This window comes from Lipophrys pholis (genome assembly GCF_963383615.2).
Source record: "Lipophrys pholis genome assembly, chromosome: 4".
In the NCBI taxonomy this organism is placed as follows: Eukaryota; Metazoa; Chordata; class Actinopteri; order Blenniiformes; family Blenniidae; genus Lipophrys; species Lipophrys pholis.
The window spans coordinates 2,775,794-2,789,992 of NC_137637.1; the positions used below are offsets into that span (position 1 = coordinate 2,775,794).

The 14,199-nt window shown below is 41.5% G+C and overlaps 1 protein-coding gene across 1 annotated transcript in view; it reads right to left on the minus strand.

Moving 5' to 3' along the window:
- Positions 1-12,375: 12,375 nt before the first annotated feature.
- Positions 12,376-14,199, minus strand: part of raly (RALY heterogeneous nuclear ribonucleoprotein) — a gene marked incomplete at both ends in the record, with an annotated part of 38,280 nt that continues 36,456 nt past the window's right edge. The window contains 2 exons of the mRNA XM_080460906.1: positions 12,376-12,420; positions 13,815-14,038. Of these exons, the coding sequence (XP_080317032.1) occupies positions 12,376-12,420; positions 13,815-14,038 (269 nt within the window). The remainder of the gene's footprint in view (positions 12,421-13,814; positions 14,039-14,199) is intronic.

The window sequence follows — 14,199 nt, forward strand, 5'->3', positions numbered from 1 at the left end:
GTCTGGATGTACCCTCAGTTTACAACAACAACTAAAGAGAAAGAGAAGAATTCTGATTCAATAGGTGAGTTTTACAATAATTTCTAGCTAAAGAAAGCTTCTGCCAATAGTGCTTTTAGCTTCAGACAGCTTAGTTGCTCCAAAAATAGACTATTGAGTATCTTTGGAATAGCAATGTAAGTATCGGATCGGGAAAGTATCGGTATCGGCCGATACTCAATTCTGAAAAATCGGATCGGTATCGGGGGCAAAAAAGTGATCGGGACATCCCTAATATATATATATATATATATACTGTATATATATGGTGATTTCAAAGAAAAAAAACACCATGTGCAGCACTAACGTTTCCTCTTTAATATTTATTTTCACACCTTTCGGCAGAGATGACAGCCACTAATATTCAAACACTTTAACGTTTGTATGTTTTCCCCAGTGACATATTTCAGCTCACAGCATAGAATTCAGAAGTCATTCCTGGCCATTTTAAAACAGTTATTTATTTTCATTTTGCAACCTTTCCTGTGAACGTTTGGATGTCTGTATTTTGGTTTCATCTGCCCACAAAAAAGATTTCAGTTTGTCCATGTACTCTTTTTCAAAGATCAGAAGCTCCTTTTTATGTCTTTGTTATTCCATATTATGTACTTTAACTTCCAGGGTGCCAATAATGGTGAACAGGACTGTAAGTCTATATGTATGTATGTATGTACTTGTATGTATTTGCATACATAAGCAACATACATTTGATTGTGAAACATTGCAGTTACATAATCTACATGGTTTCCATTCTGTACATGACATATAAAGAAAAAGAAAGGTTGGTAATTGTGGCTAACGGCTCGTGTTTGTACCCCAACTCATGAAAAATAAAAAAAAGGTTGTAAAAAACTAATAAAGGTTTGACAACCAAGCACAGTCGGTCATAAACAGCTGGAGTCCTGTTTCTGTCTGCTCTTAAATCTGGACTTCCACACTTGTTTTCCTTCGCACAGTTTGCTCTTTAGGAGTGAAGGTTGTGATTAGTTTTTTTTCTGCATGTGGAGGTAACGGACAAACATGTCTGTGGTTACTCTCCGCTATTTACACCAAGTTTGACATTACTGAGTGTGTGACACACTCTCTTCTTCAACTTGATTAATGTCAATTCAAAGCCTTTCTATGCTTTAAACCAGCGGACTGCAACCTGCGGTTCGTTGGCCCTACTGCAGTAAATAGAAGTTTTATCTTGTTTTCATTTTATTTACACACACAAAGTCATTTTCAAAAGGAATTGTAACACTTGGTTGAAAGGAGCTTTTCAAAAAGGCACAACTAAAATTGCTAAAATGTGGAAAAAACAGCTAAAAATACAAGATAAAGGAAAAAAAACTAAAATAACACGAATGTCTAAAAGAGAAAAAGCTTGAAAATGGGAAATGAAACCACACAAAACTGCTTAGAAAAGAGACAAAATGGTTAGAACACCTATAATGTCAAAATTGTCTAAAAAGTGCAGTAGAAAAAAGGTTGAAACCTCTAAAATCAGGCACAAAAACAGCTGAAAGTAAAATGAAATGTTCAGCATCTTTAATTGTAATTGAAACCATAAACACAAGTTTATCGTCATATATCAAAATTACAAATGAGACTTTAAGAGCTGTGTTCGTCTCATTTTAGAGGTTAAATGTGTTTTGTGGCTCCGGTTAAATTTGATTTGGTGAAAAGTCACAAAAAATAGTCTCTTTTTGTCATAAAGGCCGCAGACCTCTGCTCTACTCGTTTACCGATCCTTTCTTTCCCCTGGTGATGGATGTGAAAGAACCCAAAGAGCCTGAGAAAGTGAACTTGAAACATTTTCAAATATTCCAAGAATCCACCTCGGATATTTACTGCTGTTCAGCTGGACGTGATAAACTGTGAACGCGTCATGTGTGTAAATCAAATCTGCTCGGCTTGAGATGTTCGCATTTGTTGTTCCTCTCGTTTCTCCCTCTTCTTCGCTTACAAAGGCCGAATAGCTGCTGTCCGCTTGGTGGTCTTTATAAATGCAAAGCGGAGGCAAAGCTTTTCTGCAGATTGGAACGTCAAGGTGATTTCATGGGCCGAGACAAAACGCATTAGTTTGTAAGCTCAACAGTCATGTTGGAATCTGGCGGACGGCCCGTCTCCTTTGCTTCTTCATTCATCTGCACATTTCTGATGGACGCTGGACTCGGTGCTGCCAGGTGGAACGTGAAGCATTATGAGGGTCGAGATTTCAAATTTATTCATTTTTGGGGGAAATTTATCTGCAGATCCATCATGACTGAAATACGAAACTCACTGTGAAACATACTGAAGTGTCTTGTAAGCCTTAGTAAGTTGAAGTGAGCGTTAGGCATTAGGCCAGTGGTGGCCGAGATTGGGGCTGTTAAACACATTTTAGTTCAGGGGCCACATTCAGCCTAATTTCACCTTGACTGGGCTGCACTAGTAAAATCGTGCAATAAAACCCTTTAAAGGGGACATATCATGCTAAATCCACTTTTTTTTAGCCCTTAAATGCATGTTGTTGTATATTTAGAGTGTTTAGAAGTACAGAAAAGTTCAAAGTAGTCTCTTCAGGTGCTCCGTTGATATCTTTATATTCTGTTTTGGTCATATTTTGCGATCCGTTTCGATTTTTCTATTCTCTATTACGTTTTTTGAACTATTACGTCACAGTATTCCCGGTGGAACTGCCAAATTAGGACATCGACACTTCGAGCAATCCGCCATTTTTGTTTCTCGCTGAGATTTTGTAGTCCAACCTAAGGGTGCCGAAGTTACGAGAGGATAAGTCGAAATGTTCGGTTGTTGGATGTAGTAACCCACAAGCTTCGTTACACCGTCTCCCAGCATCAGAACCTTTTCGAAGTGCCTGGTTGAGTTTTATTTTTCACAGAAATGTACCCACATCTGTGGGTAAGGTCATTTTTGTGTGCGCGAAGCACTTTAAGGACGACTGCTTCAGCAACCTCCGCCAGTATAAAGAAGGATTTGCCAAAAGACTTGGTCTGATTGAGCGGTCAGTTCCTTCTATCTATGGAGACGACGAACAGAGCACTTCGGTAAGCTGTATATAACGCTAAAAAGTGTGATGATAAGACGTCCCTGTCATTGTTTTGTTAGCATTAGCAGTTGCACCGTCTTCATATGTTAGCGCTGTGTGCTCGTTTTAGATTATAATGTAACTTCTGTGTTAAATAGTCGTTGTAATACAGGCAGTATTGTAGTAGTGGGCATGGATGGAGAAGTTAGTGTAAATATAGTAACACACCATTGCGTTACATCCATATGAAGACGTTGTTCTGTAGGTGCATCATCGTCATTTTCATCTCGCTCCGCCGGGTCCGACTCTGGCTCCAACATGTATGGCTGGATGGACAAATCTTCCCTTGTTGACATTTTGTAAATAATGTGTGAATATAAAGTTTCTGCGCCGCTAGATAATTGTATCTGTTCTATCAAACTACAAAGATGGCCGAACAGGGTGGAGTTGAACCGAGTGTCACCTCTGCAACCTGGAGAGGAGGCGGGGTATGAAGTGTCTCATTTGCATTTGAAGAGACCGCCCCAAAACGAGTTGCTCTCAGAAGCACATCAGAAAAGGGGTAGAAAAGGGGCCTGTGGAGCTCTAATAATGAGGAATTCAGACCCAAGCATTGCAGTTCCGCTTTATATCGACCACAACTGTATGATTTATATGTAAAAAGGAAGGATTTAAAAGCATGATATGTCTCCTTTAAAGGTCCCACATTATACAGTTTTTCACCTATTTCACATTGGTGCCAGAGCCCCAGCAACATTGTATTGGAAGTGTATTTCCCCAAATCCAGCCTCGGTCCGGATTTTCAGTCTAAAAGTCCCTCTTGTGAGCGCTACAGAAAACAGGTTGTTTCTGTGTCTGTACCTCTAAATGCTAATGAGCTGTGTCTGGCCACGCTTACTTCATGTCAGTTTTCTGAGAAAAAATGGTATCTGCTCATAATTATAGAGGGCAGAGCTCATCTAGCTGTGGACGGTCACAGTGAGTATCTACTACCAGAGGGAGGGGTCCCTGCATTTCCCTGCATGATGTCATTAAAGGAAAATGTCTGATTCGCCTGTATGAACACACATTTACTAAAAAGTGGAGCAAATGTGGGAGATAAGAGGATTTCTTCACTTCTAGAGCCTCATACACAGGCTACAATGACACATACTACTGTTAGAAAACTATTAGAAAGCTGTGGTCTTTGGACATTGGTGACCCTTTTGTTTTCTGGATAAATAAATCAGAATATCTGTCAGAGAGTCGGGCGTTCATACTCGAAACACTCAAGACATCCTCAAGGACACAAAGCACATATGGAAATGCATTTCATACACGTTCAACTTGAGAACATGTGGAAACTTAACATCAACGTGGCTCACTGAGAGACGCTTGTCAGATTCTGACACTAAAAGTAGCAGTGCATTATGTAGTAATGGAGCAATGTGTAGGAGTGTAATACGTTTGCTACTCAGATACATTCTGTGAGTGAATTATATGACCTTTGTGCCCGATGATATGAGTGAGTCTTAATTCATACAATAAGTAGAGGAGATAGAGGTGCACAGCCCAGTTTGTGTGTGTGAGAGCTCCAGCAGACTGTGTTTGCGGGGTGAGCGCATAAGATGAAAACTTCCACAAAACCTACAGTGACAGCATTTCTTCAATTCCAGCATTTTCCCAAAACAACTGCAAGGACTCCATCAGTCCTATGAAAGTCTGAACCCACAACAAGATGAATCCTGATTTGTTGCAGTGTTTTGTCGAGGCGATAAGATCTGACCTGGTTTGAACAGTCCAGAGTTTGTGTCCCGTGTTTATCAGATTTAGGACTCATGATCTAAATGAATAATCAAATATTGTCGTATGAGTCTCAAAGGGAAAATTCTTTATTTCTACTGGAGGAATCTGATTACATTTGGGCTTTCTGTGTCTTTTCGGATCGATTTCAAGGTTCTTTCAATGGTTTTAAAAAGTCTGAACGGCACCTCCTTATCTCACAGATTTACTTTTACCTTATGAACCGTGGCGACCCCTCGGGTCCTCCGGCACACCGGCCTTTTAATCATCCGCACCGTTAATACAAGCACCTCCAGTGAGGCTGCGACACCTCGTTTATGGAACAGCCTGATGAGATCCTGAGGGCTGCAGCCAACAGTCATCTTTTTAAAAGCAGACTCAAGACTTTGTTCTTTAATGAGGATTTTAACTTCCCCTTTTTTACCTGATGTAGGATTTTAGAAATTGCATTTATTTATTTCATTTATTTTGGATATGTACATACAATGGAAGGGGGAAGGCAGGTGGGTGGGTACCATTCTGTTTTTATTCTGTTTAGATCTGTAAATAAAGTTTGATTTGATTTGATGTTGAGCCACTAAAAATGCGACTTTTTGAGAACGGCTCCCAAGGTGCAACTCTTTGAAAATGCTACAACTCTGTCGATGTGTAAACGGGGAAAACATAACTTTCTGGAAACCCTCAGGTTCTTCTGAACTGAAATGGCAGAAATGCTAAAAACAAATGTAGTTTCCCTGTTGGGCCACTAGTGGGTGCTGTGGTTTGTTTTGTCTTGAAGCCACACACACATGCAGCAGAGAACAAAAAAAACGCTCTAAACATGAACAACGGTAGAACACGGACATTCTAGTGGACAGACCACCAAGTTGGATTGTTATTATGGTGACTGTCAAAATAAAAGTCCCAGGAGGATGTGGACTGGGAGTCATGACACTCTGGAGGAAAACATTGTTCTTATTGTCCGTCTACTGAGCATGTGCAGAAGTAAAGTAGCCGAGTTTTGGCGGTCTACACGGAGACGGATCATTTTCTCCTGTTTCCACGGAGACAGAGAAAAGTTGCGTTGTCAGTGACTCCGAGCACCGTTGTCATTTAAACAGACAAAAAGTTTTGTGTTTTCGCTTGAAAATGTTGTTGTGTTAACGAAGCCGTATTCTACTTGATGGTACTATTTCATAACTGTGATTACTCTGATCTGTACCTGTACAAATTCTCCATTTGTGGCTATTTGGTGCCTCTAAAGTGCGAGCAGACGGGAATGTGAGTGTGCTATGTAGGCGACCGTGTGAATATGAAATAGAGCAGGACTTAACTTTAGATTCTTCTCACGCTGACGTCGACAGTTTATCAGCACTTTGTTTGAGAGAAACTGGAAACAGTCGTTTTATCGGGGGACGAGAGAGTTATTAAAATGGCAGCAAGTACAGAGAGTATTCCTCCAACGCGCTTAATAAGAAAGAAAACAGAATGTTTTGAATGCGTGTCCTTCTATGAACTCACTGTCAGATCTGGACAGAAAGTTGAAAAGTGACTAGGTGGTGCAGGAAGAGAGCTGATGAAGTGCTACATACTTTCCCTGAGGAGGAGGTGAAAACAGATCCAGACCTGCAGGGAAAACCATAGCGCGCTTAACTTAATCCGATGGACTCCGGCTAAATCGAATACGAATGTGGATGTTTCTCTGTGTCTTCTGGGTGCATTAAAAGATCACATTCGCCATAACAAGCTTTATTAGCAAGTTTATCTGGAGCCAGGAATCTGGTCTCTGAGGCCGATTCCCATCACAGATTACAATTAACCAGCATTTCTTCGTGCGGATTGAATCCATGATGTCCTTTTTAGCCCTGCTTGTGGCACTGTGTCTGCTTGTCCTCACCACTTTGGCTCTCGAATATCTCACGGAACGCACTGCCATGATATTGTAAGCCTGAGTGACGCTCTGAGTTTTCCTCTAGCACCACCGTGAGGTTGGCACATGTGATTCAAAGTGAAACGTTTGGCCACCTTCCATTACGAGGATGTTTTTGATCAATGAGAGACGCAGCTTCTTTGATTTCACTTTGATCCACTACAAGAAAACCCATCATTGACCTGAAAATCAGCTCAGACGTGACAAGTCACGATTCAGGGAGGGGCCGGCGAGGGAATAGCGCCTTCACATTGGAGTGTTGAGAAACTGGACATGCTTGAGATTATGCACACACACTCACGCACGCACACACAAAAAATGTAACACCTCAGCTGCAGTTAATTCACAGCCGAGTTTTCAAGCATCGGGTTCACAGTGTTAATGGCTGAATGTGACTCCAGTTAAAAAGCCTGGGAGCGATGTTTATGTAGCAGAATACACACGCACGCACGCACGCACGCACGCACGCACGCACGCACGCACGCACGCACGCACGCACGCACGCACACACACACACACACACACACATTCCTCTTTACTTTAATACCAGCCATCGAATGCCACAGTTCAACTGTCTGGACGATGGTGATACAGTCGAGTGCCAATTAAATGCCAATAACATTGGGTTTAGAGCATTTCTATTGGGGGCAAAAGAAACTGGTAAAAGGGGAAAATAAGCAGGAAGGCTGGCCAGGAAACCTCAACACACTGTGGTGAATTAAAGACAATTAGGTGAAACGTTTTTAGAAAATTTCAATAATACAAGAAGGCTAAACTATGAGGGGAACAGATGAGGACGAAGATGCTCTATAATCTGGAGGTTAGAGGAGGTTAATGCTCTATAATCTGGATGTTAATGGAGGAAGATGCTCTATAATCTGAATGTTAGAGGAGGAAGATGCTCTATAATCTGAATGTTAATGGAGGAAGATGCTCTATAATGTGGATGTTAGTGGAGGGATATGCTCTATAATCTGAATATTTGAGCAGGGAGATGCTCTATAATCTGGATGTTAGAGGGGGAGATGCTCTATAATCTGAATGTTAGAGGAAGATGCTCTATAATCTGGATGTTAGGATGAAGATGCTCTATAATCTGGATGTTAGACGTTAGATGAAGTTACATCAGTACAGCAGCAGATGGCAGCAGCAGAACCAGATCCAATCCAATCCAGATTTATTGTTCTGTCATATCAACAGATTTGTAAATGGATAAAAACATGTATTAGAAAAAGATTGATTATTTAGCCTGACCTTAACCTGACTGTAACAGAAGCTGCTTGGTTTGATATTTTTAAACTGAAGGCTCAGTTTTCACGTCGCTCCTCAGACTCGTGAGCCCACCACATCCAACTGTTTGTTTTTATCTCCAAATCCTCTTTTGGCAGTGAAATGAATCCCGCACTTTATATTTGTTTCCATCACATAATGTGTGTGTGTGTGTGTGTGTGTGTGTGTGTGTGTGTGTGTGTGTGTGTGTGTGTGTGTGTGTGTGTGTGTGTGTGTGTGTGTGTGTGTGTGTGTGTGTGTGTGTGTGTGTGTGTGTGTGTGTGTGTGTGTTCGCTGCTCAGGACCCCTCTCCCGGGAAAGAATCAGAAGCAGAGAGTCTGCTTGATGACAATTTTGGACGGTGAATCCATTTTTCAGAGTGAACAGGTCAGGCAGGATTCTGAGAAGTGCGGATCAAGGCCAAGGGAACGATACCGAGGGATCGAGTCCGAGGGAACGATACCGAGGGAGCGAGTACGAGGGAGCGAGTATGAGGGATCGAGTCCGAGGGAGCGAGTCCGAGGGAGCGAGTCCGAGGGAGCGATACCGAGGGAGCGATACCGAGGGAGCGCACACATCCACACATCAGGGTCGTGAACGATAAGCAGACACAGACTGACAAGACATTCCTGCTGTTCGAGGCAGAAACTGAGCGATCAGCAGAAATCAAGCAAAAGTGACCAAATATCATTTGGTGTTTTTTCTGTATTTTAAAACCAGCAAATGTGGAAACACGTCTTCCACTAGAACTTCATCCAATCAATATGTAATTTAATTTAATTGGAAGAATCTTTGATTTGCAAATCGAAGCACGAAATCTAAATCTTTTTTTTCAGCGTCTAAAAGGTCCACGTTTATCTGGCTGCTATTTCACTACTTCAGCCCAGCGGCCAAGGAAATACATAGAACTCATACAGACACTCATGAGTCCGTGTGTGTGTGTGTGTGTGTGTGTGTGTGTGTGTGTGTGTGTGTGTGTGTGTGTGTGTGTGTGTGTGTGTGTGTGTGTGTGTGTGTGTGTGTGTGTGTGTGTGTGTGTGTGTGTGTGTGTGTGTGTGTGTGTGTGTGTGTGTGTGTGTGTGGTGTGTGTGTGTGTGTGTGTGTGTGTGTGTGTGTGTTATAAAACATCCAGATATTTGTTGCAGAGTTTCCATGTTCCAGTTTTATGAAGTGAAACCATAAGAATCGTCACTCCTCTCTTCTTCATCACTTCATACGAGGTTAGAACCTCCAGTAGAAATTTTAAACTTTCTGTGTGATTTAACTTCCTCAGATTGAAATGGAATAAAAACAGATTCTTATGTGGAACATCTTTTCCTGTTTTATTTCACGTGTTGGTGTTTGAATACACGTTTGTAAGAGAACTTCTTTTGAACTTGCTGAACATTTACCTCCTCCTCTTCCTCCTCCTCCTCCTCTTCCTCGCTCTTCGTCTTCCTGCCAAAGCAATTTGCCGCTTTGTTTATCTTTGATGTTCAGACAAGGACACACTCGACATATTAAAACCCGTTTCTACTAAGATCTGAGGAAACGCTAAAGAAACCAAGTTCGAGCCATCGACTCATGTTTCAGACATCATGCCTCGGGGGGTTCACTGGCATTTGCAACCAATTTGAAGGAATCAGAAGCTTTAACTGACACTCCTGTGCAGATGTAAAGTTTTTTAAGACCTTATGTCACAAAGGGAAGTTCTCTCAGGAATAAAAGTACACTTTACAGTGTACACTAGGTTAGTGACGTCTGCTGTGGTGAAAAAAACTACACATTACTGAAAATAGACTACAAAAAGCTTATTTCTACCACTTTCCCCCGAGGCTCTAACCGCTGATATAATCTCAGATATCACAAGGTTTGAATGTAAATCAAGTGAAAAGAGGAACTAAAGGGAAACGGCTGCCAGGTGAATAAAGAACCAATCAAACGGAGAATAAGCTGCACAAAGACTTTACTGTGTTGGTTCTACAACATCCAGAACATTCCTGGTTGGGATCTGGGTTCTAGATGATTTCAAGTTGTTCTAGGCAGATTATTGCTTTGGTAACTTACATGATCTGCTCCTTTTCAGTCATCCTGAGTTTCCCTGAACGCTCCGATGAGCAGGTCCCTTTAAATGTTGTCGCCACAAGGAATTGTGGGGGAACATGAGCTGGTCTCCTTTGGTAAAGGAAGCATCAGTGGTTCTTAGGCTGAAGGAGGTTCTACAGGAAGTATCAGTGGTTCCTAGGCTAAAGGAGGTTCTAAAGGAAGCATCAGTGGTTCCTAGGCTAAAGGAGGTTCTAAAGGAAGCATCAGTGTTTCCTAGGCTGAAGGAGGTTCTAAAGGAAGCATCAGTGGTTCCTAGGCTAAAGGAGGTTCTAAAGGAAGCATCAGTGTTTCCTAGGCTGAAGGAGGTTCTAAAGGAAGCATCAGTGGTTCCTAGGCTAAAGGAGGTTCTAAAGGAAGCATCAGTGTTTCCTAGGCTGAAGGAGGTTCTAAAGGAAGCATCAGTGTTTCGTAGGCTAAAGGAGGTTCTAAAGGAATCATGGCCGCCACTTAAACACTTCCAAGGTTAAGGAAAAGTAGATAGGAAAGGAGATAGGAGGGAGATAGGAGGGACTGTTAGGAGATAGGAGGGACTATTAGGAGATAGGAGGGACTGTTAGGATGCAGCCCTTGTTTCATACTGGAGCTTTTGTAAACGTTGCTCCTCTGTGCCCGGCGGAGCTTCACAGGTGAGAGCGCCAGCTGCCGTCCTGCCGCCCGACATGCAGCCTCTGATGAAAGGTTAACGACGGCCGCCAGCGGAGCCAGAGCTGCAGAGGGAATCAATACTTCTGCCGTAACGTCACAAAGGCCGGAGCTCGATCAGAAGCAGACCTTTTGATTCTCTGCATACTTCTTCAGCCACACGTTGAGCCGCCGAGACGCTGCGGCTGCACGGGGACGCCAGAGTTTGTTTTAGTAAGGGTTTGCCCTCGGCCTGCACAAATTGCAGATTTCCTCCAGCTCTTATGAAAAAAAGCAAAAAAAACAAAAACAGAGCAGCTCCACATTGTTCAGATTTTCCGCCTATTTGAGAATTAATCCCGACTTCTTTGAAGCCGCAATCGAACGTAAAATCTGGTAGTCAATGAAGGAAATAAATTTGTTTCAGAAAATGTACTGGAAGGAAAAACTGAATAGAGAAAATAGCCATCTGAAAGAACTGTTGTTTTTTTATGTTTTACTTTATCAATATCAATATACTCATCAACAGCCATCATAGTAAACATGACAAAAGAGTGACGTTTACATGAACTGTGCATTCACACTCAACATGTTTAGCAGTCAGACGGAGCTCAGCTGCTCTGTAAGGCTCTGCTAAAGGATGAAATTCACCTTATTGGAACATTTCATCAGATCGGATGACAAGAGGCCAGAAGTCGAGGTCAAAAGCACAGAAACCAGGAGAGAAATGACCAAAAACCACAAAGTAAAGACGTTTCTGCAGCCGTGCATTAATACAGAAATCAGTTTTGTACTTTTCGGGAACACGTATTCCTGTATTTTAAGTAAACAAGTTGAAAAGTTACTTTTACATTTACTCACATCTTTTTTCTTTTTACTCAACTACCCATATTTTTTTGCCAATTTTCCACAACATACCAACTTTTATTTAAGAAACAAAAATAGTGTGGTAATTTGACCAAATTTTCCCTTTTATATAATTTAGATTGTTAAACACCTCCAGTTCCTTTTTTTAATCTCCATACCTAAAATATTTTTGCATATATTTATTTATTTTGCACACTTACGTCTACAGTCATAACTCAGTCATTGGTTTATTGGATATTGTAAAAATGTTTTATATTAGAAAATGTTTTTCAGTATAGGGTATATTTTGTTTCTTTTTAAAAAAAATTCTCTTTTTCTGCTGTTACAAGTAAATTTCTAATTTATTTCCACAAACAAAGTGTAATCTAATCTAATCTGATGTCTTGTCGACGTGTTTATATATTTGGGTGTAAAAAAGATCATTTCAATCGTCATAATATACAAATTTGCACAAAGACCTGAACAAATTAGCTGACCGTGCACTTCAAGAGCTGAATAAAACACAGAGAATGCAGACTTGTACACGGTAAATGTAAAACATTACCTAAAAAATTCAAGTGAATAACCTCCCTGACTTATTTTTAAACACAACTTTGCATTGAGCTCACGAAACATTGAAAATTATGCAAAACTAAATTGAAAAAGGGAGATGAGTTAATAAAAATGAGACAAATATATAAAAAAATTCTAGAACATTCAGTTTGTTTTCACTACTAATACGAGTAAAATTGATGTAGTTAGTATTTGGAGTATCTTCAGAGATGTACAATTAAAAAAACTCACTGACCTCTCATGGGTGAACGGAGTCCATTTCTGGCGATAGACGACTGTTGTCCTGAACAAAAAACCAGCAGAGGAAAGAACATCAGCCTCTATTCACTCATTCATTCACAGAGGTGGACGGTAATAAAGTAATTGTACTTCAGTAGATTTTTCAGGATTCTGTACACACAAAGGGTGCAACTGCAGGAAGTACAGTGACAGCGGAGATGCAGAAAACGTTAAACTGTGTTCCTCTTCAGCCAAACACATGTCGCGCTGCAGTTTGTCGCTGGCGGCTTCCTCCAGACCAAACCTCTGGAGGAAGCAGCGCTTCCATTTTGCCAGGAAACGGCGGGAGGAACGACCTTGAAGGGGCGGAAGGTTGCGGAGAACCGAGAACCGGCAGATGGTGGAGGTTAACCCGAGGCAGAACGAGCTCCATGGGGCAGATGACTGTGGCATTGTTTCATTTTTGTTTCAGAGAAGTTTTGTGTTTAACATTTTGAAAACGATACCGTTTCCACAGCAAATGATGTAGTTATCATGCATGGCCTCTAGTGGGTGCTCTTGTTTGTTTTTCTAAACCACACACGCATGCAGCAAAGAAGAACTAAACATTAACAATGGGAGAACACGGACATTCTGGTGGACAGACCACCAAGTTGGATTATTGCGGTGACTGTCAAAATGAAAGTACCAAGTACCAGGAGAATATGGACTGGGAGTCATTACAGGCTGAAGGAAACTTTGTTCTTATTGTCCAGCTACTGAGCATGTGCAGAACAACTAGCGACTATGGTTACAATAGCAGTAGCAGTGTTTCCTTTGCCCAAGTGTTTTCAAAAAGTTGCGTTTTCGCCCGTTTACATGACGGCAGTGTCAGGGCAATGTCAAAAAGTTTATAATAATAATAATAATAATAATAATAATTATAATAATAATAATAATAATAATAATATTTAACAATTTCTAATGCACTTTTCGTTTAAAAATCTCAACGTGCAACAAGCAATTTAAAAAAAAAGAAGCAACACAAACACCAAAAACTAAAACAAAACAAAAAAAAAGAGTCTTTAAAGAGAGTTTAAAGCCTCGTTAAAGAGGCGGGTCTTCAAATGCTTCTTAACAGAAGCCACAGTCTGTGGGCTCCAGAGGTGGCTGGGTAGGGAGTTCCACCTTTGGAGACGTTTTCAAAAAGTTGTGTTTTCAGTGGCTCCGAGCGCGGCTGGCGTGCAAACGGACGCCCGCAACGTAACAAAGGTTTTGCGTTTCCACTTGGAAAAATGTCCAAACGTGTAAGTGTGAAGACGACTTTAGTTTTATTGACAAACATAGTCCGTTTTTAAAAGCGTGAGCGAAGTGGTGTTGTTTCCACATGCGGGCATCTCGATGTGTAACAGCAGCTCCGGCCCTCACAGGAAGAGAACTGCTTCACATTTAACACATCGCTCAGGTGCAAATACACACCATGTGGTTGTGGATGTCGTCTTGTGTGTGCTCCCCCTCCTCCTCCTCCTCCTCTTCCTCCTCTTCCTCCCGCGCCTCCTCCTCCTCATCCTCCCCGTCTAACGCCTCCTCCTCTTCCTCCTCTGCTTCGCTGTTCTGTCTCTGCTCTTCATCGTCTCCGAGGTCCGAACTGGACTCGTCCTGCCACGCCTCTTCGCTCTTGCACTCCTCCGCTTTGATCAGATCTGCACCGACAACAGAGGAAACAAACATCACAGTTCCTATAAAGGTTCATTCAGGAGATTTCTGTGAGAAAGATGAGAGAAAACTACAATTAAAGTAGCAAACCTGCAAACATCTAAATGCTTTATTGGTATTTACAAAGATACAGACATTTTCCCAGTTT